This window comes from Theropithecus gelada, chromosome 11 (assembly GCF_003255815.1).
Source record: "Theropithecus gelada isolate Dixy chromosome 11, Tgel_1.0, whole genome shotgun sequence".
In the NCBI taxonomy this organism is placed as follows: domain Eukaryota; kingdom Metazoa; phylum Chordata; class Mammalia; order Primates; family Cercopithecidae; genus Theropithecus; species Theropithecus gelada.
In genome coordinates this window covers 1723161-1749256 of record NC_037679.1, presented here as the reverse complement: position 1 = coordinate 1749256, position 26096 = coordinate 1723161, and the positions used below count along the sequence as shown (strand labels likewise).

General features: G+C 35.4%; 1 protein-coding gene across 2 annotated transcripts in view; it reads right to left on the bottom strand.

Moving 5' to 3' along the window:
- Nucleotides 1-26096, bottom strand: part of LRRK2 (leucine rich repeat kinase 2) — a 146244-nt gene that overhangs the window by 37148 nt on the left and 83000 nt on the right. For both annotated transcript variants that reach the window (XM_025402005.1, XM_025402006.1), the window contains exons 32-40: nucleotides 23252-23453; nucleotides 22124-22212; nucleotides 17344-17531; nucleotides 16324-16478; nucleotides 15353-15499; nucleotides 15010-15201; nucleotides 14216-14362; nucleotides 9306-9406; nucleotides 2759-2949 (exon numbers count right to left, since the gene is read on the bottom strand). In XM_025402005.1, coding sequence (XP_025257790.1) covers nucleotides 2759-2949; nucleotides 9306-9406; nucleotides 14216-14362; nucleotides 15010-15201; nucleotides 15353-15499; nucleotides 16324-16478; nucleotides 17344-17531; nucleotides 22124-22212; nucleotides 23252-23453 — 1412 coding nt within the window. The remainder of the gene's footprint in view (nucleotides 1-2758; nucleotides 2950-9305; nucleotides 9407-14215; nucleotides 14363-15009; nucleotides 15202-15352; nucleotides 15500-16323; nucleotides 16479-17343; nucleotides 17532-22123; nucleotides 22213-23251; nucleotides 23454-26096) is intronic.

The window sequence follows — 26096 nt, the reverse complement described above, 5'->3', positions numbered from 1 at the left end:
TTGGTGGAAAGAGAGGAATAACAAATACAATGACGGAGAGACATGAGCATAACTGAAAATTCAAGACTGTCATCATGGCTAGAATGCAGTGTGGGCAGTAGGGGGGCAGGGGCTGTAAAGGGAAGCAAGAGGCATACAGAAAGAGCTTTGATGCTATGCCAAGAGTTTGGATGCACTTTGCAGATTGCAGATAATTGAGAACAGCCACGGAATTGCAAGCATAAATTGATTTTTATTTTAGAAAAGAAATTCTGATAATTCCCTGGACATGCTGAACGAAGGCAGCAGTAAGCAGCGTAAAAGTAAATGAATTGACTAAAAAGATAATGTAAAATAGAGTCAAGGACCTGGTGGACAAATGCATAGTTGCTTTTCGGGAAAGGTGTTTGGCCTGGATGGGACAACAAGTATCCTGGCCTGGCAAGTGTGGGATATAGCAGAAATAATAGATTTATAGTGGGTGATGTACCAAGGCAGTACATTCCATTTTGAAGATACTGAAACACAGAAACATATAGAAAATGTAGGTGATTATATTTTCATAAGTTTTATAGAATTATGATAAAGAGTTCAAAGGAAGTGGATTGAATTGGAGAGGTGAGCTAACAGGTAAAAGCAAGATGGAGGGAGAGCATGTAACGTGAAGAAAGTTCTTGTATGTCACTCTAAACAGCTCCAGCATTCAAGGGACTCCAAAGGAGCATGATTTTATTTTCTGTGCTAAAACATACTTGGGAAAATAAACCTTAATGCTGAGTTTTAAAAATTACTTAGTGCTGGTAGAAGACTGATAGATACTGAAATCTACTAGTCTTTTGTGATACAAAATCCAGAAAGCTTTTCTGGCATTAAGCTAAGAACAAATTAGGCAAATTATTTTAAATATGCTGACATTTCATTTACTTCATCAGAAACTGCTGGATTTGTTGTTTAAAGTAAGGTTTCACAGAACTAGAATAAGTCATTTTAGAAACAAGGTGTTTCGAACAGTGTTAAAAAAAAAAAAAAAAAAAAAAAAAATAGCAATTCTTCACTTTACAAATAAACACTTTGCGGATTTGTGGAAGAATTAGGGAAAAACTGAACCTAGAGTTAGTTAAATGAAGGAAAGAGGGCATTGAAATACAGGAGACTAAGCTGCACTTTACCTACATTAATTTAACCCAAGGTTCCCCCTGGTGTTCAAAAGCAGAAATATCAACTCAAATGCAAATCCCTGCACCCTGTTTCATTTCATAATCTGGACAGTTTTCAGTAGTTTCTGGACCCTTTCAGGAAGGGACATTTCTGGATACTACCTAAAAGGCATATTCATAGCATTTCAGAAGAGAAGGAAAGTTACATACACTGCTTTGCTACTATGCACCAGGCACTGTTTTCCTTCTTTCCTCCTTTCTCCCTCTTCCCCTACTGTCAACACAATAATTCTGAAGGCTTACTATTTTAGGAGCTAGAGATACAATGGTGAATAGGATGAAAAGTCCCTCCTTTAATGGTACTTAGATTCTGATGGCAAGACAGAAAATAAATAAATTTTTAAAAAATGAAAACATAAAAAATCCTAGGCAGGAATATTCCTATAGAGGCTGGAGAGACAAAGGGTCGTTGGGGACATCCTCTGTGTTGAGAGTCCTGAATGAAAGGATTCAAATAATCCTTTATAATAAGTAGAGAACATATCTGGGAGTCAGACACTCCTGAGTGAAATCAATAGCCAATATAAAGCCTCTGGTATCTGCAAGGAACCTCAGGGATAGGAGTGGCTGAGCACCTTGCCCAAGAAATAAGGCAGGGGAGGGTTGATAACAGGAACAAGGCCTGATCCAACTTTCATGTTAGAAAAATCACCCCAGTAGCTGTGTGAAGAACGGGATGTATCATGAGACAGAGATAGAAGCAGGGGACCGAAAGGCAATGAGAGATGATACTGGCTCAGACATTAGTGAGAGAAATTATTACAAGCATTAAGATATATTTTGGTGGCAGAGCTGAAAGATTTGCTAAAGGATTAGCCATGAGATGAGAGAGAAAGAAAAGAATGAAAGGTGACTCTCAGGTGTAAAGAGGTGACTGGGGTTGGGGAGCAATGGCAGAGCGGACATCAAGAGTTTCATCTGGAATGTCTTCCATTATTACAGAGGTCATCACAATTTTATGCATTAAATATAAGTCATGGTTCATAGACTATTTAAAAACTGAGAATCAGAGATATACAATCACAGTTACTAAGTGTGTGGAATAGTGATTAATCCCAGGCCTTTTGCTTTCAAAGACAACAGCCTTTCCACTCCAGTGTGCTCCCTCTCCAAAGCTTGCTCTGGCTGTGTGGATAGTGTACCTCTGAGACGTGTGAGATGGTCATACCGAAGAATCCAACATGAATCACTCTAGTCCCCTTGAGAAGTATGGACTCATCTTTCCTCACTGGAATCATGTAATTGACACTCAATTTGATACTGTGAAGCCTAACTTATACATTTGTACAGAAGGCAGATCAGTACAGGGTTAAAATTATGGGTTCCACAGCTGAACTTGTGGGTTCAAAGTCTATTACTACTTGCTATGAGGTTCTACATGGTTTCATACTCTTATTTTCTGAAATTAACCAAATTTGATCAGGGAAATGGTAGTTTTCATCCAAATTGTTTGTAAATTGTTACTGGGGCACGGTGTTACTGGGAAGTGTTCTCGGAACCTGAGAGTAAGTCTGGGGTCACACTTGTCATGCACTGAATATTAAACAACAAGACCTACTTACCTCAAACCATCAGCCACATGGAGTGCAATCCTGTGCTGTAGGGTTCTAGTGAGGCTGGCTTTGTCCTGCTGAAGCAGGCGATCCAAGGAACCCTTGGAGGCTAACTCCATCACCAACATCCGGGGACGAATACCAGCTGCCAGCAAAGATATCAAACTGGGGTGGTGGAGGTGGCAAAGCACCACCAGCTCCTGCAAAAGTCCAAAATCATATAAGAGTAATTCACCATCAGGTCTTACCCACGTATCTCCTTCTTTAAAGTGCATCAACAGGGTGACCATGGATTTCTCTGGATGACTGGATCATAGCAAACTTTCCATTTCTTCTCTGAGTTTTTTTAACATATTTTCAGAAATAAAAAGCTGGTTTTGAAACTACAGTTGACCTTTAGACAACATAGGTTTGAAGTGCCTGAGTCCACATATACATAAATTTTCTTCCACCTCTGCCACTCTTAAGACACCAAGACCCACCTTTCCTCTATCTCCCCCTCCTCAGCCCACTCAATGTGAAGATGATGAGGATGAAGACCTTGATAATAATCCACTTCTACTTAATGAAGAATAAATATATTTCTCTTCCTTATGATTTTTTAAATAAAATATTCTTTTCTCTAGCTTACTTTATGGTAAGAATGGAGTATATAATACAGATAACATCCAAAACATGTGTTAATCAAGTGTTTGTGTTATCAGCAAAGCTTCCAGTCAACAGCGGGCTATCAGTGGTTCAGATTTTGGGGAGGTCAAAGTTATACGCAAATTTTTGACTGCACAAAGGGTCAGCACCCCAACCTTTATATTTTTCAAGGGTCAACTGTATTGTCAGAATTAAATTGTTAAGTTCTATTTTTCCTTTGGCTCTGCTTTTGTCAGACATTTAATGCAGAAACAGTGCACACAGTACAGTCATACTAATGGGCCATGTCAAACTCGTCTACTGAATTCTGGTTAGCCACAGAATCCTTCTCAGCCCAGGATTCTCTATAGCCACTACTAATCAGCTGCAACTGGCATATGAGGGAAAATCTGTCTATAATCTCTGGTTTAATGACTACAAAATTTACTGAGGATAACGCTCAACTTCAAAGAAATATATATCATCCCCTCCTGAAAACTCTCTGAAGACTTCTCATTTTTCTTAGATGAAAATCCCACCTACTTCCATGGCCTCACCGCCTGATCTGATCATGCCCAGGCCTCCTAGACCTTCTCCTTTCCCCCTCCCCTTCATTCACCACCCTTCAGCCACACTGGCATTCATTCAATCCCAAGCTGTGCTCAGCTTCTTCCCGTCAGAGGGTCTTCGCCTGTGCTGACCCCTCTCCCTAGAAATCCCTCCACCGTTCACATGGCTGAAGTCTTCTTGGCATTCAGATCTTAGCTCAAATATTACTACATCTTCAGAGTGGCCCACCATGGGCCACCCTTACTAATGCAATCCCTGGCTGCAACAATCTCTCTGCAATTCAAAAAAAGTCTGAGATATCATTTTGGCTTGAACAGAGGGATTGGCTTAGTAAGGGTGGCCCCTGGCGGGCCACTCCAAGGATGTGGTAGTATTTGAGCTAAGATCTGAATGGCAACAATCCTTTCTGTGGCCCACATCATGTGAGACTTCACAGCCTCTTTTATGACATTGTTGGGCTTGAATTCCAGATTCACTTTATACGGTATGTTGCACTTTACTCTGAAACTGTAACTCCGTTGAAATTTATAGCTTATGTGACATTAAATTGATTCATGCTTTAAACTGTGATCGCTGTAGAAGTGCTGCTTCTTAACAACCAGCTTCAAAGATGTGGAGTAGCAGCACCCACTGATTTATCAGGAAACTGAAACGTGGAGAATTCTGCAAACTGAAGAAGAAAGGCTGAACACCCTGAGAGGGGATTTTCCAAGAACAAAGTTTCAGACTGTGATCATATTTGCTTAGTAGATAAAATCTTTTTTTAAAGCCCATGTTTGATTAGCTCAGTTGGTTAAAACTGATGACAACGAGTTAAGTTAGCTCTACTTATTTTCACAGGCACAGACAAAGGCCTAATCCAAATTTTCTATCCTGGAAAAGCAACTCACTGACTGCAAAGAAAAAAGAGCATAATAGTACAGTGTAACATAGATCTGCCCCATGACTACTGGCAGAATGACCATCAAATGTCATTTTTATTTCTTTATGTTGTTGTCTTTTTTTTTTTTTTACGAGAAGAAGCACATTATGCACATCGGTTTTTTGTTTTTTTTTTTTTCCAATTTCTTCCACCATTCCCTTAGTTTGCCTCCCTGCCTATACACTAATTGGCCCTGTAGACATTTTTAATGCACAGACTTCCATCAGAGTTCCCCAAACACATTGTGTAAAATTTGAAATGCATGCTGACAACTAACAAACAAAGCTAAAAAATCAATTTATATAACAAATTACCTACACATTAAAAGAGATTGTGCCAGATTTGTTTCACAGATAAGCTTCTATATGCAAAATGTTTAATTTGGTTCTAGAACTACACTGTGACTGTAGTTACTAATAATTAAAATGCCCCCAGGATATTTTGTACACACATGAAATTTTCTATTACTCAGAGTAACTGAAGTAGTGTAACTATGTATTTTTTAAAGGTTACAAAATTTTTAGTGTAGCCACTAAGAATTTTTTTGTAATAAATCAAAGGAAAAGTAAGGATACATAGATTCCAGAAATACAGTTGAGTTCTGGTATAAGATGGAAAAATTAGCACTGAATTTTACTTCCTCTCTCACCCTATTTCTATCTCTCATTCCTAATGTCAATAAAGACTCAGAAAAAGAAATAAATACACAGTAGTATCCAAACAAGAGAGAGTACAGGAGTAACCACTGTTAACTAACAGTGTATATTCCCCTTCCTTTCCATGATATTTGCTGAAGTACTCAACCTTTACCCATGCAGCCCATGGACTTTAGTTCAGGTGGAAATGACCCCAACATCAGCCTCTCAGAAAAGGTGAGAATATTCTAAGTAACAGCACCCTCAGGGCCACAGTGATCAGTTCGGTAACAGAGACCTAAAGCCAATTAGCACAGATCATTGCCCTGAACATAGTGCTTGTTGAGAAAAGCACAAGTGACTCAACTGGGGCTGAGAGACATTTATTTATTTAATGGGTTATTATGTAGGCCATTTGATTCCTTTGAAATGCAAGTCCTCAAAAGAGGTGCCCTCTTTTCTCCTGTACTTGGAATAAGTAATTGTGAAGCCTAGAACCAGTTTACCACAATGGGAAAAGTCATTCTGAAGAAATTAAACCAATATAATAAGGTTAAAGGAATTTTAAAGAAAATTGGCCAGAGTCACTGGAATAAACCAATCCTATAGTGAGTACCTCCCATGACTTTTTTTATGGATGAAAAGAAGATAATTTCTCTGATAAGCTCATTGCAGCAAGTTATTGATCTATGAAGAGATGTAGAACAGAGTCTGAAGTATCTAGAACAAGCTTGTCCAACTCGTGGCCCACAAGCCACATGTGGCCCAGGATGCCTTTGAATGTGGCCCAACACAAATTCATAAACTTTCTTAAAACATTATGAGATTTTTTTGTTTCCTTTTTTTTTTTTTTTTTTTTAAGCTCATCAACTATAGTTAGCCTGCCTTCCTTTGCTAGGGATGGTCTCAGCAGTCCTGGTGATCCCTGCCCATGTAACCTAAAAACAGAGTATCCCTAAGCAGTACACAGCCCTTAAAAGTCTATGGTCTACCTTCTTGTTCAGAAAGTGGTAACTTGAACAAGCAAACCTACATAAATGTGAAGAATGCCCATTCTAGTTATCTTTGATAATCAATATAGTACTCACTTCATAGATATGAAGTCATCCAAAACTACTCAATTTGGAAAACCAACAATATAAAAGAGAAAAATCAAGGTGAACCCATAGAGCAAATGACCTCAGAGAAAACAGCAATAATGCAAGTAATACAAAAAATTAAATTCCAATTGATGTGAACAGAAACACTTGAGGGTATTTCATCCAAAAATATGGCTACAAAAGAACAAGGAGAGGCGATGGAAAGAATTGCTGGAAGTGAAAAATATGATTATCAAAACAAAATTCAGCAGAAAACTAAATAATAGATGAGGCAATTCTGAAAAACAAACTAGAAACCTGCAAGAGATAGTCAAGTAAGTAACACAAATTATAGATAAAACTTGAAGAGGGAACTCAAACATGGATGAGATAGACCCAGAAGGCTTGTCATCTAATATATACTCTTGGAACAATGGCAAGCAATAATGAATCATAAGTAACTAGATATAGGCTCCAGAGAAGGAGAGGCTTGACTGGGTTTAGCTTACTACTATATGTATATTATATATCCTATCACCTAACCTGGTACATAGTAGCTGTCAATAAAAATGATAAATAAAGGTTAGGGAGGAAATAATAAATAATAGAAGAGAATACACAGAAGATAATTTTTCACAAAAAAATGAATTAGATGGAATGAAAAACAACCTACACACAAACATATACTTGTGAAGGTTCAGAACAATGAAAACAAATGAAATTCAAAAGATCAAATTTTCAGTTTTTAAAATGAAATTAAAGGTAGCTTAGATAGGAGCAAACATGACTGCAGACTTCTCTTTAGCAACAGTGGGCACTAAAAATCAGCGGAATTTTCTTCAAATTTTGAAGAAAAATTATTTCAAACCTAGATTCCCAAAATATAAAGTGTGATAACATATCCACCACATGGGAGGCAAAATTAAGATATTTTTAACGTGTAAGGACTGAAAACATTTACCTTACAAACACCTTTTCTTAAAAAAAATTATTCAAAGATATTCTTCAACAAAAACTAAGGACAATTCAACCAAGAGAAGGCATGGAATCCAAGAAACATTCAGAATAATCAAAGAGGGCAAGGAAACTAACTCATAGATTAATCAGTGCGCAAGCAGCCTAAAAATCCATCTCTCCTGTTTAGAGCAGTAAGTCATGTGCTGAATGATGAATGTCTTCAAGAAGAAAGTAGATTCTGTTATACAAACTGTATGATTAAGAACTTAGAAACACTTGAAGGCATGATGAAAATATCTTTTCCTGAGTATGTTTTTTAAAATATATATATATATATATATATATATATATATATAATCAGAAAACCTCAAAAAGCTACATAAAATAAATCACCACTGGTACTCAGAAGGTTAAGGTGGGAGGATCACTTGAGGCCAGGAGTTCCAGACCAGCCTGGTCAACCTAGTGAGACTGCATCTCTAAAAACAATTTTTTTAAAATCAGGGTAAAAATGTGGCCTGAATTAAAATATGCCCTTATTTTTATAGACTGATGATAAATACATAACAATAGAGGATCCGTTTGACTTTGTTATTTGGAATGTTACTATTCTATTAGGAAAAGAAGTTAGTGACAGAAGGTTGCATTTCTTTGTCTAAAAGTAGAAATATTTTGGTTCTGTACAAATAAAAATATATATAAATGGCATTTATTGGTTTTGTCCTCAGAACCAAACTATAGACAAAATGTGAACAATTTAATTATGAGCACAGAACAGAATATAAACGTTATAAACTTTCACTACATAAAAATAATAGAACAAATTAGGGAACGTGAGAAGGTGATGGGAAGAGGAGAAAGAATGGCAGTAATTTTCCTCATCTCACATAGCAAGGAGTCAGTCCATGCTGTCTAGTATTGGTGTACTAAAAAATCAAAAGTTTTGTAAATCATTCTAAGTTATAATTGTTATATATGAGGAAAACTAATTTAACCAATTTTAAATTTTAGGAAGTGGGCAGGGACAGGAAGTAGGAAATAGGATAAGCGTGCTGACTTTTCCATCTTTGTAGCAAGTAATCAATAGCGGTTCTTATTGAAGTGGATAAATCCAGAAAAGAAAGGTGCAAGCTTATCAGTGAGAGTTTTGGTTTAAGATTTCTCACCTTCAATCAAATTAGCAATGTGAGGTCATGCGTTAAACTTCTTCTTTCACTCTGAACACACGGAAGTCATGTTCAATAAAAATAAAAATCATTCTCTCCCTAGACCAGAAATGTAAAAGATAAACACTCTGAAGAAAATAGAAGGTGAAGTCAGGAGCTTGCTAGGCTTCAAGGTCTGGAAGCAAGTGGAGGCAGCTAGGAGTCTGACTACTGTGGAGCACCGGGGACAAAAACATGGTGCTGAAAAATCCCAAGTTTCTACATTTCTAACAATCTCCTGGATAATGCCTGGCTACTTATCCATGGAACACATTTTGAACAGTAAGGTTCTAAAGTAAAAAGAGGAGGGTAAGTGAGTCTTTTTACAACATACTATGCATCACAATTATAAGGATTCTCAGAATATAGTGCTTTGTTTCTCAACAGGAGAAATAACACAAAACTTTCTATTCTACAAAGAAAAGACAAACTAGAATTGCATAATTAAACTCAAGTAGAAATGTGGTCATTATTTTGCATTTTCACAACTGTACACAAAATAAGAATTCCAGCAGATTAATAATGTGTAATTTAATATAATTATATTACTGAATTTCTTACTTGTCTTAACAGCCTAAGTGATGTGTGTTTATTAAAAATCTTCACAGCCACTTCTTCTCCTTCATAGGCTGCTCGATAAACTGATCCAAAACTGCCATCACCTGTTGAAAATAAAATACAAAGCACTTAAATTAATCTGTCCAAGCAAAAAAAAAAAAAAAAAAACTAAATAAATTATATCTGTTTTAATTGTATCTGTTGTATATTTGAATAGAAATCTGATCTACTTGTTTCATTGAATCAAATCTCCTTTAACATTTCCTTTTCCTTCTACTCCGAGAAAGATACATCTAAAGATTTTGTCCTCAACCTTCCCATCTTTCCTCTACATATAACCTGCTCAATTATGTCATCCACTTCTGTGACTTCATCTATCCCTCTAACGTAGATAATTTTCACATGTTCACTTATAGCCACCTCCTAAGTGCTCTTCTACACTTCTAACTTTGTGTTGGATATTTCACTGGTATGCCCTTCCAACTCAATCACAGCCTATCAAAAGCCACATTTATTATCTTTTCTCCTAACAAGTTTTTATTCTACCTTCCATATAGCTGATGATAACAAGACAAAACTCTTTTTGAGGTCTTTCTGGAGTTAAAACTGACGAACCATTTTAAGTCTTGCTCCGGTCTAACCCCACGGCTAACACTGGCAGTTCACTGTGCAGCCTCATTCACATTCCCTTCCTCTCCATTTCCACTACCACTACACCCATTTGGTGGCCTCAGAGCCTTCTGCTGAGTCCCAAGAGGCCTCCTGAGTTCCTTACTTCCAACTCATTCTCTCTCTCTCGTAAAATTAATTTTCCTATCATTCCACTTTGATTGTGTCATTCTCCTGGTCACACACAAATTATTCCATGTTGCCTACGAAACCAAATCTAAATTCAGCTCCACAGTCATATTGTGGCCCCTAAATCCTTTTAAAGTTCTCTTCTTGTTCTTCTCATTCTCAAGGCTTGATGAGTTCAGTAGCTTTCCCTGCCCCAGTCCTGGCTGAACAATACATCTGAGGAGCTTTTTAAAACACTAATGTCTGGGTTCAAAGATTTTGATCTAATTAGTCCCAGGAGAAAATAGTTATCAGATTTTTTCTTCTTTTAATTCTATATTTAGTAGAATTAGTAACGAGCAGGTAAGGTTGAGAACAAGTGCTCTAGACAAACCGGAATAGCCAAAATTTCCTGAGCATGCTTTGTACCTTCAAGCCTCCATACCCTTGATGAGCTCTGCTACTCCATCATCTCCACCTCCAGGGAGTTTATCAAGCCTACAGGGACCAACACATACCAAGAAATAGAGGCCTGCCTCAGAAACTGATCACAATCAGCCCCATGGACTGTTACTCTCCAACGACATTCAGCAAATCCTGTTTGTACAATATTTATGGTTCTCATGTAGTGCCTTGGAATGTAGTCACTTGATGGATATAAGTGAATACACGCAAAACAGTCTATAACAACTTGTAATTTCCAAGTGGTGAAATTACACATCTATGGAAAGCTTCTACCTATTTGTTTATTTTTTATACATCTATAATGAGCATATATAATTATATTTTATGCTCAGAGACAGAGTATATTAAAATAATTAACTCATTTGAGCATGTCTTTCTACTAGATTGTAAATATGTTAAAAGTATTATTTGCATCTTATCAGTCTTGGTATTCTCTCATTCTATCCCTCCAGTACTTAATAAATATTTGACTTTTAAAAACCATTAGTTAGGATTGTTGGTATTGAGAGAGTTTCAGGGGAAACTGTTATATATTGGAATCAGAAATAGAATCGGGTAAACAGAAGAGGGAAAAGAGAAAGAAAGCAAGTAGAGGGGAAAGGGAGAGAATGGGTCGGAGAGATGGAAACATATAATAGATGCATCTTGCTCTGCTTCCCCTCGATCTGGACAGCTATCAACAATAAAGAGAAATTGTAATGGAGCATAGAGGAGTAACATACTCTAGGGAGATACATCGAAATTTCAAGATGGAGTAGGGATTTCTAATTTTTAAAGCCCTTCTATATTTGAGAATCACTGCTGCATTAATATAGAGTATGGATTGTCATGTCTTTCAGGTGACTGAGAACAAAAATAAAGTTAAGGACTACTATTGTGTATTTGTGATATCCAGGTTGGAAGGAAAATTGAAGGCAAGGAAATTTTCCTAACCCCTCAAATTACACCACAGAAGTAGAAGTACCTGTCTTGGCTCTCCAGAAAAATAAATAGCTCCACAAAGAGGAAATGTACCTTGTAGCTTCTTAGATGCATGAACAAAATCCCATACATTTATATTTTAAAATATATTCACAAAACAAGTCTATTCATATCTATTAAGGTGGGTCGTATTAGTCACTGCATAATAGTTACTGCTATCTGGGAAAAAGAGAGTTTTCAAAAAGCCTGAATGCACTGCTGCCCTACAATAAAAATGGGAAGAGGGAAAACGGAGAAAGGCAAGACCTTCTCCAGATTACCCTAATATAAAGATGCTGGAGTCTCTACCTGTAAAATGTTTTTAGAAGGATACACCTAATTTGTTAAATCATGGATACTCAACCCCGCCCCTTATCTTTGGCAACATCCGGAGACATTTTGATTGTCACACCTGAGGGAAGAAGGGGAGATACTACTGACATCTAGTGGGTAGAGGCCAGAGATGCTGCCAAACATCCTACGATGCACCTCGATAACAGTCATCCCAGCCAAAATGGCAATAGCTCAAAGACTGAGAAACTCCTATCTAGACTGCTTTCTGTAAATGAACATGGCATTTATGGATTTATGGGACATAGGTCTAGAGAAGGGAGAGTAATCACAAACATTTTCTTATCTGTGTAACTAAACAGACTTTGTTTATTTGTTTCTGTTTTGTTTTTGTTTTTTGAGACGGAGTCTCACTCTGTCGCCTAGGCTGGAGTGCAGTGGCACAATCTCGGCTCACTGCAACCTTCACCTCCCAGGTTCAAGCAATTCTCTGCCTCAGCCTCCCAAGTAGCTGAGAGTACAGGCACCCGCCACCACACCCGCCTAATTTTTTTTGTATTTTTAGTAGAGACGAGGTTTCACCATCTTAGTCAGGTTGGTCTTGAACTCCTGACTTCGTGATCCACCTGCCTTGGTCTCCCAAAGTGCTGGGATTACAGGAGTAAGCTACTACGCCCGGCCAACTAAACAGACTTTGTAAATGACGTTTCCACATACACTACTCAAAACGTGTCCATTCATCTGAAACACATTTTAATGCAGGACAAAGAAATATTTTAGGAATCTGTGTCTGACAGTTTGGGATTTCTTCAGAGGAAGGATGCACTATGTCTGGTACTTTCCTGTATACCTTGAAGTTTGGGGTTGATTAAAATGTAGGATTCAGCATTGACGATTCAGCATTTTGTGTTAATCCTCTATTACTAATATATTAACTTCCTCAGTTCCAAAGCATTTAAATTCATCCTAAACTTCCCAATGAATGCCAATATGAAAAGTATAAAGGTGTTTATTTAGCTTTAAATATCATGTCCCAAATTTTGGACAATTTTTTGCTAAGAATATTATGCCTAATATTAGATTTTAGGCATTATCTCTGGGGTAATTTGATTAAAATTAAACTAAACAACAACAAAAACTAAACAAAGTAAGGTCAAAATTGTCTTTAAATGCTTTACATTAAATCAGTCTAATGCATTTCGTAGTTGCCTCAATGACTCTCTGGAATGTTTAAAACTTGAGTACATCAGCCTAATGTTAATAATAACATACTGTATACTTGTAAATTGCTATTAGGGTAGATTTTAAAACTTCTCACCACAAAAATATGTATTTGAGATAATGTATATGTTAAATAGCTAAACTTCTCCATTCCACAACATATACATATATCAAAACATCATGTTGTACACCATAAATATATACAATTTTTACTTGTCAATTAAAAAAATAAATTTGTATAAAATATATTAAAAAAAAAACAAACAAACAATAACTGAGGAGTCAGATAGATCATGGCATCACAGGCCTTGTAAAGACATTAGCTTTTATTCTGAGAGACATGAGAAGCCACACATGTAATCTACTGAATGACATACAGTGACATATCTTATGTTGACTGCTTCTTTCCCAAAGTAGTTATAATGCATACATTTTTCATCTTCTGAAGTGTATGAGCATTTTTTAAAAACATCTTTTAGGCCTAAAAATCCATGTACAATGATAGGACAGGTCCAGGAAGTCAAGATACAAACGAGAATATTGGAACATGGTTACCATGACTTCACCTTTTCTCAATGAACACCTAAACATGCTACATGAATTCAATGATTTCCATCATCCTCTATTGAAAATAACTGATTGAATTCATGGAACCAACAAATGTAAATTGTTCAGCATACCAAAAAAAAAAAAAAAAAAGAATTTGAGTATATCACCATGTGACACTTCTGACTTCTTAATTTCAAGGCTTTTTATGAATATTTCCATGAGAATTCAGCATTGTCACACTCAGTCATAAAACCCCTGCTATGACTACACTGAGGTGTGCTTCCTTTACCTATTCTGTCATTTTAAATATAAAATATGGCTGCTTCACTTAACTCACCTGAAAACCTTCTTATTTGCCTCCCACATCCCTGGCAATTAAGGCAAATACAAAGATACATTTCATAAATATTTGTGCTTCCATGATAATCTCATCCTCATCTTGATCCTAGTCTACATGATTATATGCAAAGCAAATTCCAGATGTGTAACATGATATTCCTTTAAAATATATCATTCCAAATAAAAAACATTATAACAAATATATGAAGACAGTAAAAATCTATGACAATATAATTATGAGATCTATTTTCTAAATTATAAGGAGAAAAATACATCCTAATTTTTATTCCCAAATTAACAAAAAGAATTACCTAGGAGAAACTCTGGAGCTTGTTCAAATTCCAGCTCATCATTATTCAACATAATATTTCTAGGCAGGTCAGCCAAAATCAAGTCAGGGGCAATCTGAGATATTGGAATGGTGAGCCTTGGTTGATCTGGATTTACTAAGAGATCTCCTGAAAAGTAATAAAACATTTTTTAAATAAAAACAACATTTAAGGAGATACATAAATCTGTGGTTTTGATATGAAAAAATAATGGAATATTTTCTATAATTTCTAACCCCTCCCTTTCTAACCAATCCTAGATTTCTCTAGAAAATTTGAGAACATTTTAAAGATTCACTTAATATCTATCTACTTGGAATTTCAAAAATTTATTCCTACGTTCACTTGTAGAATTCTGAACTGCTGCAGACTACCAGACATCTGACTAGAAAGTTATCTATTCTCTGCTTTTGCCACATTCATGAAGCTGAAGCTGTTATTATATGGCAGACCTGTTAGTAAATTACATCCATGTATTGTCCATTTGAATCTTTATAACAATTCTATGAGATAGATGTGGTTGGTATTCCTATTTCACAGATGAGGATATGTTGTTCAATGAGCCAGCATTCAAACCCTCAAAAACATTTTCTGAAACTAGAATACAAGATTTTATTGATAATAAATATAATCCAGTTTTCTGAACAGTCCCTATAATTGAATATACTATTTTTCAACTCATTCGTTATGAATAAGAATATTTACATTTAATAAAAGTCATTTTGTAAGTATTGAAGGATCACTTAAACGCATTTGTAAGTTGTTTCAAAACATACCTTCCTCTGCTTTCTTCATCAAGTCATCAAGTAAGATTTTTTGATGCTCTTCACCATCATTAAAACTATATAATGCCCATTTCTTCAACAGAGTTTCTCCTTCACCACAAATATCAATCTCCAGCAACCCAGGAAACCATTCCTCCATGAGAGAATCAATGTGGTCCACAACTTGGCCCAAAAGAATACAGCCTACATGATTGAAAACAGAGCTCAACGTCTTGTCTAAACCTCATACTGTCACAAAGCGTTAAAGTAAAGGTTTTTTGTTTATATACATAAATGTTTTTAAGTTTAGATTTCTTTAGTGTTACAATTGAAGCATTTAAATTGATTTCCTTACCTTTTCTACAAGAAGGAACTGTAATTTTTAAGAAACTCTCTGGGTGATTGTCTAAGACTTCAGATCCTACCAGACAATAAGCTTCAGGAGACCAATTTAAGTAGATGCCTTGTCGCCAATACATTCTGTTTGGGCGAAGTGCTCGTTCTAAAAGAAATTTAAATGGATCCAAATGGAGCTGTTTATTAACTGCTTCCTAAATTAAAGGGAAAAAATCTACTGCACACACCACAAGTGATTGTAATACAGATCTACTCATTTTGAAAGAAAGTATTGGGTTGTTAATGATATGAGTCCTCATCCATATCTATTAAATATTTTATCCATAACTTTACAATAAAACCAGTTAAATCCCCTGTAGATTAAGATCCATTTCAGGTTGATGCTGTTAAGCAGTTTAATAGGCTCAACCGATGACGAAAGAGAATCATAAATCAATCCTCATAATTTTCAAAAAGAAATTGATTGTGCTAAACCCAAAACTTTCTGAACTTTTTAATGCAATGTAACTACCTATATGTTGATTAATTCCAATCAAGATAAGGTTTATTTTGGAAACCTGTAACACCTGTGTAAAGCTAATTTTAATCCCCAAAATGGTATTTTCCCTTTGCAGTACCAAAATGTCTCTATTTATTTTAGAAGAAAGAGTTAGCATTATAAACACCGGATTTGCTCTTTTCTTTGTAAATGGCTTAGTGGCTGTGCAACAGAAAAGAGATAATCACACTCCCTACAATGTAATCACGGCCAAGAGTTGAGTGAGCACCTAAGGAGTTTTCTTCCTGACAAATTGGATGAGGTTATATGTGCTTGTGTATCTTTACATTGCCTACTCCAAGGTTTTATGAGCTTATTTTCTAATTCTTCAGCTGCCTTCCAAACAAGTAAACTCTGAGAAAATGGCATATTACTTTTCATATGCCATCTCCCTAATTTCTCTAAATATTAAGTCTTCATTAAACACTCACCTCTCCCTGAAAGCATGTAAGGTGAAATCTCAAGTAATCGATTGATTAACCTCGACCAAAATCCCATTGGAAAATAAGGCATTTCATATAGTCGGATGATAATTTCAGAGTTCTCACAATGGGGAAGCTCTATCACAGGCCTGTGGTCAGACAAACTAAAGGCAAAAGGACACTATAGTTATACAGCCTCACAGAATACCCAAAAATGTTGAGCAAATGATTTTACTGCTTAAAATCAATGAAGGTAACCACTCCAAGCAACTGTAGTCTTTTTGTAACATTGTTTCACATGTTTTTCCTACACCAAAAATTCAGAGGTCATTAATCAATTCAAATGCATGCTCAGATGTAGATGCATGAAATATTTTTGGTAATCCCTGTGCACTAATACATAAATTATTATAATTAGTTATGAATAGACAAATGTAATCTTACATAAATCCTGAAAAATACATGTCCTAGAAAAAAGTGTATATTTATTTTTACAATTGGCTGCATCCATCAATCAATGTAATTTGCACATTTCAACATCATATTACTTTATAACATTTCCCACTTGCTTATAAAGCAGTAGGACAGCCAAAGTATAGGCTAAAACTTAGGCATCCACTATGATGCCATAAATGCTTTTAAAATTCTGTTGAAAACTCACTATCTTCTCAGAACTTGCTTAATAAACTCTCTCAGTGTTGTTTAAGAACACACACGTACATAAACAGGGACGCACACACCCACACATACACACACACACTTATCTCTAATATTTACCTTTCTTAAATAATTTAAACAGTGATAAGTCAACTAGTAACTATATATATAAAATAAGTTTTACTATATCTTTAAAGCGTCAGATGCAATGTTCCATTCCAAAATAAATATGTCAGCAGGAAGTTTACACTGGAAGCAAAATATATTTATTTATTTATTTAATACATCTATTATAGACTAGAGTTACTTTGACAATTAAAAGAATAGATAGTGAATTTCCATGTAGCAATTATTTTTTAAGGTTTTTTTTACCTGCTTGGAACCAGCAAATATTCTTCTCCTATTGGCAAAGCAATCTGGAATTTTTCTAGGAGCTTAAAATACTGTGACATGTAGTTCTTTGGAAATCTCCTTTTCTTCGAAAGAAATTTTTCCACATCTCTACGTGAAATAATTCCCTTAGGGTGTTTTGGACAACCTTCCACTTTCACTGTCAAAATCTGAAAGATTGAGTCATAAATAATCACTAGAATTTATTTTCTGAAAGGTTGCAAATTTAAAGCATTTTAGGTCTCTTTGCTCAGTGAAAGTAGTCAGAAAGATTTTAATGTTTTCAAGTGCAACAAAGTACCTAATTTCTCTAGCAACTATGTGGCCTAGAAGCCCAGAGGGACATTCACTCTCAAAAAAAAAAAAAAAAAATTGTTAAATTAAGGGAGTTAATTCAGATTGGAAATCATTGAACTTCTCTGGAACCAATGAACATCAATATTTCCCTAGCTTCAGTGAAAAGATCAATCCAATACCTTACTTCTGTTTTGCAGTCTCATCAATAATATATTCCCAGGAAAATGATCTTCCAGACAATTATCAATACAGGTTTGAAATAGAAATATTCTTCACATTTATATACTAGGAGAGGGTTTCCATGAATAGGAAGACAGACGGTGTAGTAGAGTTTCATGATTCTCAAAGTAACTACTGCATTTTGATGGATTCTACTTGCAGTGTCTGGGTCAGTAGGTCTGGGATGAGGTTTGAGAATCGGCTTTTTTAGCGAGCAACCCTGATGATTCTAACACAGAGATCATACTTTGAGCTTTGATCATTGTCATGGCAGTTAAAAATCAGAACCCAGATTCAAATCCAGGCTCTGCTACTAGCTGTGTGACCCTGGGAAAGGTATTTGATTTCTTTAATGCACAGCTTTCTTCTCTGTAAAATGAGACAGTAAAAGTGATCGTCTTAGATTGCCCTGAGAATGAAATAACACATGCAAAGCCCACAAAGTACATATGACAAATTTTAGCATATTTATCTATATATTCCAATTTATTTTGCTTTTCAAATTCACTTTAAAAAGAGGTTTGTATTTAATTTTCTTTGGTAGATCTACAATGTTCAAGGAATACTTAAACAGAAGCAAACATTATTTATGCTATCATGTAGTTGGGTGAAATACCAGGTTATAAAGTCCTTAGGCCCAAGGACTTGTCTTACCCATCTCTGTATTTCTATTTTGTTTGCACAGTATTTATTAAATCAATGAATGCATGATTGATTGTACATACTGGTATTTAATGACAGCGTGCAATGGGCCTATAAATAATAAAAACTGTTGTTTAAGACTTCTCCCATGTTGTGTACTTTATAGCAATTCCAGATTGCTGTTACAATTCAGGTGGTAAAGAGAATTGTTTGCTCTTTCAGTGTTTTTTAAGTGCTAAGACCTTTTTTTGACAACTCATCTCCAACTACACTTCATATTTTCTTCGTAGCACCCACTCAACATATTATATGTTTATTTATTACTTCTTTTCTCTCATTTGAATATTAGCCCTATGAACGTAACTCATAGGCCCTGGAGTCAAACAACTTGGTTTGAAATTCTAACTCTACCTCTTCCTGAATGTGTACCATTGGGTAAATTATTCAACCTCTCTGTCAATCAGTTTCTTCATCTGTATCACAGGGGTTAATAAAATACCATTTGGAAGTGTTGCTGTGAGAATTACATGAGATAATCTTTGAAAAGCACATATTAACCTCATGTGTGTTAGCCATTATTATCTAGTTATTCTAATTTATTTTACTAAGATACATTTATTTTGTAAAGAGTTTGTGCTTGATTTTCCTAGTGGATCTATAGCATGCTACCACTACTTGCAGCAGAAGTTTCCAAAGATGGACACATCATTTCTATCGCTATACACAGGTGCTATTCATATGGAGTCTATTTCCCTTCCCCTTTATTCTGAAGTAGGTTTGTGGTTACTCTGGTTACTAGAATGTAGCAGAATTAATACTTTTGCCAGTCCTCGGCCTAGCCTTTAAGAGGACAGAAAAATTCTGCTTCATTTCTCTTGGTAACCAGCCACCATGAAAGATGTCCAATTACTCTGTAATCACCACACCACGAGGAAGCCCAACCTAGCCATACGATAGGCCACATGGAGAAGCACCAATACTCCAAAAACGTGCACGTACCTTTCTTGCACTTTCCAGCTCAGTTTAATGAATGAAGCCAAGTGAATGACCCTTGCCAATACCATGTGGAGCAGAACCACGCAGCTGAGCCCAGTCAAGCCACAGAAGAATAAGAAATGATAAATTGTTCACATTTTAAGTCTCCAAGTTTTGAGGGGGTTTGTTACGTAAGAATAAAATCTGCAACATTATCTTGACTTTATCACCTTTAAAAGAGCTCCTAACATTCCTTCAACCTAATAACCTGAATAGCTAACTGATGCCTTATTCAAGGAAAGAGAATTTTCCAAATTCCTTTGTATTTCTCCCATGTATTTTTATCAAGGTTAAATTGCCATATAAGCTTTTCAATGTTCCACCTGATTAATTCAATAGGTCCCTTTCATATCTCTTTTATCATACAGTTAAATGAGTCTTGTAAGCTTCTACCTGCCTTAATGGTACCTTTTTAAAATTAGTTTAGTGACCTTACAGCTCGGGGCACATAGAGTGGGTGGGCTCATTAGAGCTTCTGCACCATGAAATTATTTGTGCCCTTGCCTTGATTCATGAAGGTGAATACTCTTATTTATTTTTGCTAATAGCTGTCAGACAAGTTGCTCTTGGTTTCACTTGATTATTTAGAGCTTTCATTTCCTTTAAACCTTAGTGAGAAAATGACATTATATTTCAATTTATTGGCATAAATAAAAATGATGGTACTTCTTTTTTAGGTTAATAAGAAATTTAAATTATCATTTTATTGACATTTTAAATCTGTCTTTCAAAGTAACTTTGAGTGGCTCAAATTAACTTAATTTTTACTTAAGTTATCATATTTATAACTATGTTAATGAGAAGAACTTTCATGGATTTTCAACTTAATTACTTCACAAAATCTTTAGGAATTTTATTGCAGTCATATTGAAAATCTGCATTTTTTTAAAAGGGGGATTCTGATGCAAACCTCTTCCTTATTCTACTGTACAAGATATGCCCACCCTAATGTTCACATGTGTGCGATTTCAAGTGTTCCATAGTGACATGGAAACACATCACTTTAGGGAGCAACTATAGCGTTTCCTTGACTATATGGAGTTGAGTTACCTCCTGATAGCTACCATGCGCCAACTAGGACAACAAAATTGCTGGATATATTTAAAACTTCCTTTGCTGTACAGGATGCAGCTACCTACACATCTTTTTTATTTGTGCCCATAAATGACACACTTTCCAAAACTATGTGAGTACCTCTTTATAGTTCTGAATTTTTAAAAATTTCCTAATTAACATTCTTTAAATTGCCAAATAGATCCAATATAAAATTAGCTAACATTTACCCCTCACTTACACTGAACTAGGGAGGCAATATAGAGGACAACTGTTATTTTCCTTATTTAAAAAATAAGTAAACAAAGGCTTAATGCATTAAGAAATTTCACAGAACTAATAATCAATTACCTCAAGTAAGTGCAGTGGGTCACATTACTGTCTCCATTATCGTTTAATAATTGAGTAAAATCACACGATCCATGACAATATGTGCAGAAGGTTGAAAGTCTAATTTAAAAATACCTCCCAAAATAGCAATAACTAGCATACTGCAAATAATCACTGACTGCAATGTTTCAATATGCTCTCGAGTTCCATGGTACTGGATTTAGCCTCGACTGAGTTCTCTCTTCACAATACCTTCCTTTTTTTCCTTAGATGGAATTTAGGAACAATTATTCAAGACTGTCTGAGTGAATTTAATTACCTTTATGGTTTAATTGGAAGAGATATCTCTAATATAAAAATATATAATAATTTTAGGGACTCGGGCAGCCACATGCAAAACTATAAATTTTACTCATCAACAAATCAGAAGCTTAATGTTTCTCAACTAGGGTCATTCTCACATTCTCCAAGCAATATTTAGCAATGTCTGGATACATTTTTGCTTGTCACAGCTAAAGGATATTACTGAGAATTATCTGGCCCAAAATGTCATCATGCTGGGGTTGAAAAGCCCTGAGGTAGTATGCTTTGCTCAAATGGTCTTTTATGTCAAAGCTACAGAGATGGTTTATTGTAACTAATTAAACTCACTGGTAATGGATTATCATTCGGAGAAAAAAACATTTTCCATGTGAAATATAAGAAAAAAACAGCTATAACCAACGCCATCCAAAGTTTTCAAAATCGTAAGCATTTAAAGTTCAGATCATTTCACTTAAGTCAAAACTCCCCTCCATGTTATCTAGATAGAGGTTTCACAGGCTCAGCAACCCAATTTTCTTCTATGTGTTTACCCCAAGGATTTCCACAAAGCCTTCGTTCAATTGACTAATTCAGTAACCAAATCGATGACATCATCAGGATCTAGTAAAGCAGCATGGGACAGAGTGATACAAACATCTGTATGTGGCTTGAAAACCAAGTCATGGAAGTGAACTCAAGACATCTTTCCTTCTTCCATGAAGTTCTTCAAGTAGTCTTCTATGTGAAATGTTCCACAGTCTTCTAAATTCACAAAAGTTTCTGCCTTAACTAAACCCAAACTCTAAAATGCTCAATGCTCTGGGCGCCATCTGTTCTATGCTTTGACCATAACCCCCGTGCCACAAAAATAAAAGACACCAACCTGTGCCATGATTTTACAAAGCCACTTGGGTTCCACAAAATATAAGTCACTTAACTGCAGTGCTGGGTCTTGAAAATGAAGAAGGACTCCTGTAGTAAAAATTCATCAAACAGTGAAACATGGAATGTAGAACAAATATCAACGGGCTTTAGAAAGAATCTAGTCCAACTTCCTCATTTTACAGGTAAAGAAATTTCAGCATATCTAGTGGCAGAGCTGGGACTAGAAGCTGTGCATCCTATGGTCTAAAGTCCCAATATTATAATGGAGTATTTTTAAACTACATAAAACAATCATATATAAACATATTTGAGACACTGACATGCATTACAAAGCATATTTCATGCATACATAGAAATTCATAATTTTCTGTTTTGCTTGCTGAATAAACACGACAAAGACATGTTTTATTTTCAAATACAGATAAGAAACACAGCATATTTCAGCATACCTTAAGAACAATGGGGAAAAGGAACAGATCATAAACCACAGGAAGCTATTTTTCACACAACAGAATCTAGGGATCAAAAGCAGCTTCCCAGTCACTTACTCTAGTACTATCAAACAACTCACACATTTCTGGCAAAGTAATATGATCAAGTACACAATTAGCACTGAAGTTGGTTTGAGAATTTTCATCTTTGAGACCAATATTTGATGAAAGAGAGCTAGATCTTCCACTCAGCAGCTGCATCATCTCAGGGAGCCATTGATTCTCAAAGCGTCCCAGTTAGACCATTCCAACAATAATTCCCCTTTGCAATATAAAAATAAGTTTCACATGCACTAAACTCATTTGACATTATGGAAGGATATGGTTGTGCTTGGGGTTCCACAGCTCCTGAATAGTACAAGTAAGGTCTAGAACCCAAATATTTTAACTCCCACTCAGGGAATCTTTCCACTACTTTACTCCTAGGTGATTTCTAAATTTGTTTTCTTACAACATGATACATGATTTGTCATCCACACACATGATGATCCTCCAAAAAGAAAAAAATCAGTGGCCTATTAAAGAACTGTATGGATATTCTCTCAGCTTTGAATGTAAATTCTATACAAGATTCAGAAACACTTTTATAAGTTATTACAGCTGAGCTTTGAAAATAAGGAAAGAAACACACAAACCTGATTCATTTAGAAAGTGAACTGCGTGAGGAAGCTCATTTTCATCTAACTGCAACTGATTTTCTCTCACTAGTTGTAATAATCGTTTCTGGTCAATTACAGGAAATTCAATTGGCACATTTTTACGCTCCGATAAAATGATTTTCTCAAGTTCTACATAGCAGTCTGGAATCAGCTGTCCAACAACAGGCTGATCTCGGATCTATGAAATTACAAATGACAAGCCGTAAAAATCTATTTTATTCGTGTATGTGTCAAATGGTTGGCAAATTCAGTGCTAACAGTTTTTACAGAAACAGATATGTTATTCAGAAGTACATTTTTAAATAAAATCAAAATATAATAAAAAGCTATTTAGATTGTAAGGAATAAGTACAATGAAATTAAAATAGGAAAACTGTTGATCCAGAGGCAAATTAGGAAATATCAAATAAAATAGTATGGAAATGTTTATCTTGCTATACAGAAATTCCATGGCAAAAAACAAGATAAATCACTAACCATAAGAAAGATTTTTTATATCTTAAGACATTAAACTTAACGTGGAACAGACAAGCTAGCACAAGATATCAGTACAAATTACAAGAGCTTTTGGTTATTATATTTTAAATATTCAAGGTAAAACATTAAATTTTGTGCTTGTTATCTGTAAAATGTTACATTGATGGGATGTATATATCAACAGTGAAACCTGGAGACATAAAATCCCACTCAAGCTGTGTTTTTCATGGAACCTTGAATTTGGGAAAATGAGAAATCATCTAAACACCAGTGATTCTGCTAGGAGAGGATGATCATTGTTCTGTTGCTTTTGGAATCTAATCACTGTCTACAAAATGAGAAATACATAAAAGAAGTTTTTTAAAGAATAGGCTTAAGAGGATAGTTTCTATAATAAAAGTATCTTCCAAACATTTTTTAAAATATAATTTTAAATAGAAAAGCAACTCTTAATAACATCCGCAATGCCTTTAAGAACCACCAGATGGCAAACTCTCCCTATTTCTGGACCTATGGAAATTACATATTCTTTTCACCTGATAAGAAACAGCATTTCTGCTTAAATTCTTACACTGACTACAAACAGAAATTCAGCACACAGATACAAAAAATTAACTTGGTCTTTTTCATTTGTGACTAAAACCTTAAGGAGACAACCATAACCATTACTTCTGTATTTACCTGTAAATGGTTACTCAAGAGACTGTTTTCGTGTATTTTTTGACCCAGAGAATTGGAGATAATTTCACTAATCTCCACTTTTCATGTTCCCTCTCAGAGTTGTTCATAAATTAAGATGAAATGGAACTTCAGATTGAGGTTTATGTTTTAATCCAAGGAGGGAAACCTCCATATAAAAGTAAACAAGAGTTCTCAAAGAAAGCAAATCAAGTAGAAACGGGATGAGTTTTAGGGGACTAGGTCTCAAAGCCTAAAGGGATGCCTGCTCTGCTAATGGGCTGAACAAGATTAAAAGGAGTATTGTCGGCATTCAACTCTGTATTGTCCTGCTTCTCCTTTCAGCATGATAATCAGTTCACTGACAGGCTGAGTCAAAAAAATAAAACTTAAAGTGTCTGCACAGACACATGTTAATAAGGTTGAGACAGAAAAAGATTAGAGAAGAGCTAAGATCAAAGGGAAAGATGAAAAATAAATGAGAGGACAAAAAAAGATCTCTAATAGATTAAAAGCTGCTCTGTGAATTCAGGTTGAAGCACCTCAGGGAAGAAAGAATTTTCAAGTTCTGGCAGGCCCACAGGCCCTGGGTCCTCCGAAAGAGTCACTCTTCTACAAAGCAATCAAATGAGTTTTCAAACCATTATGCCAGAATGCTGCATCCATTAGCAATATATACTTTTCTTTCGCTAATACTGGTATTTCTCAAAGCATCTGTTTTACTTCCTTGTAAAAAGTTGTCTTCAAAGTTGATTTACAAGTGCCAAAAGGAAAACTGGTCTGATTTATTGGTAATGATATCTATCAGACAAAAGCAGTATTAATACAGCTTAATGAGCCATCTTATCTGTGACTTTGCATCAACTAAATTCAGGCCTTTTCAAAACAAACTCGTCCTCCAACAAGTCTTTTGAAAGATATGATACATTCTCTGACAGCAATGACGAAAAGGGAAACTATCAAAATATTCTCAGTAACAACAAAGTTTTTGAAGTATGGGTATAGTCTCAGAAAAAAAAAAAACCTCGATTAAGAGATTAACTGGATGAATAAATTTTGTGTATTTGTTTTTCTTTAAGTCATATTACTTTCTAATTACATGTCCAACAAGAGAATAGGAAAATCTACAAATAAATAACGTCATTTTTACATGACAGTACCGTCTATCATCAATAAAACCTTTTAATAACTATAATAAATGTGTGCTGAAGGACACGAACATACAAATTCTCTCCCCGGACACCGCAAAAGCCATCACTTTTACAAATGGCTCATTAGGTTTTGCAGAGAAGCACACATAATCTATATAAATGGATTATGTAAGCTAACTGGCCAACGCGGAGTTATAACCAAGGTGACCATATAATTTATCATCCAAATTGGAATGCTTTTGAGAATATAGTGGGACACTATTAATAATTATGCTGGGACTGCCCAGGCGAAATAGGACTCTATTTATCAGCCAGGATCTTGATCATTAGTGCTAATGAGCTAAGCCAAGAGGGACTAAGTGAAATTCATCATTATATTTGTCATATGGAACTATCAAGGGTATTTTTCAGTACAGTTTACACCACACTCCCTGTAGATCCCAGTGAATATTTCTTTTTCCTGCAAGTATTAAAAAAAGACTGTTGTCTCTGATAACTGATTTATTTATGCTTTA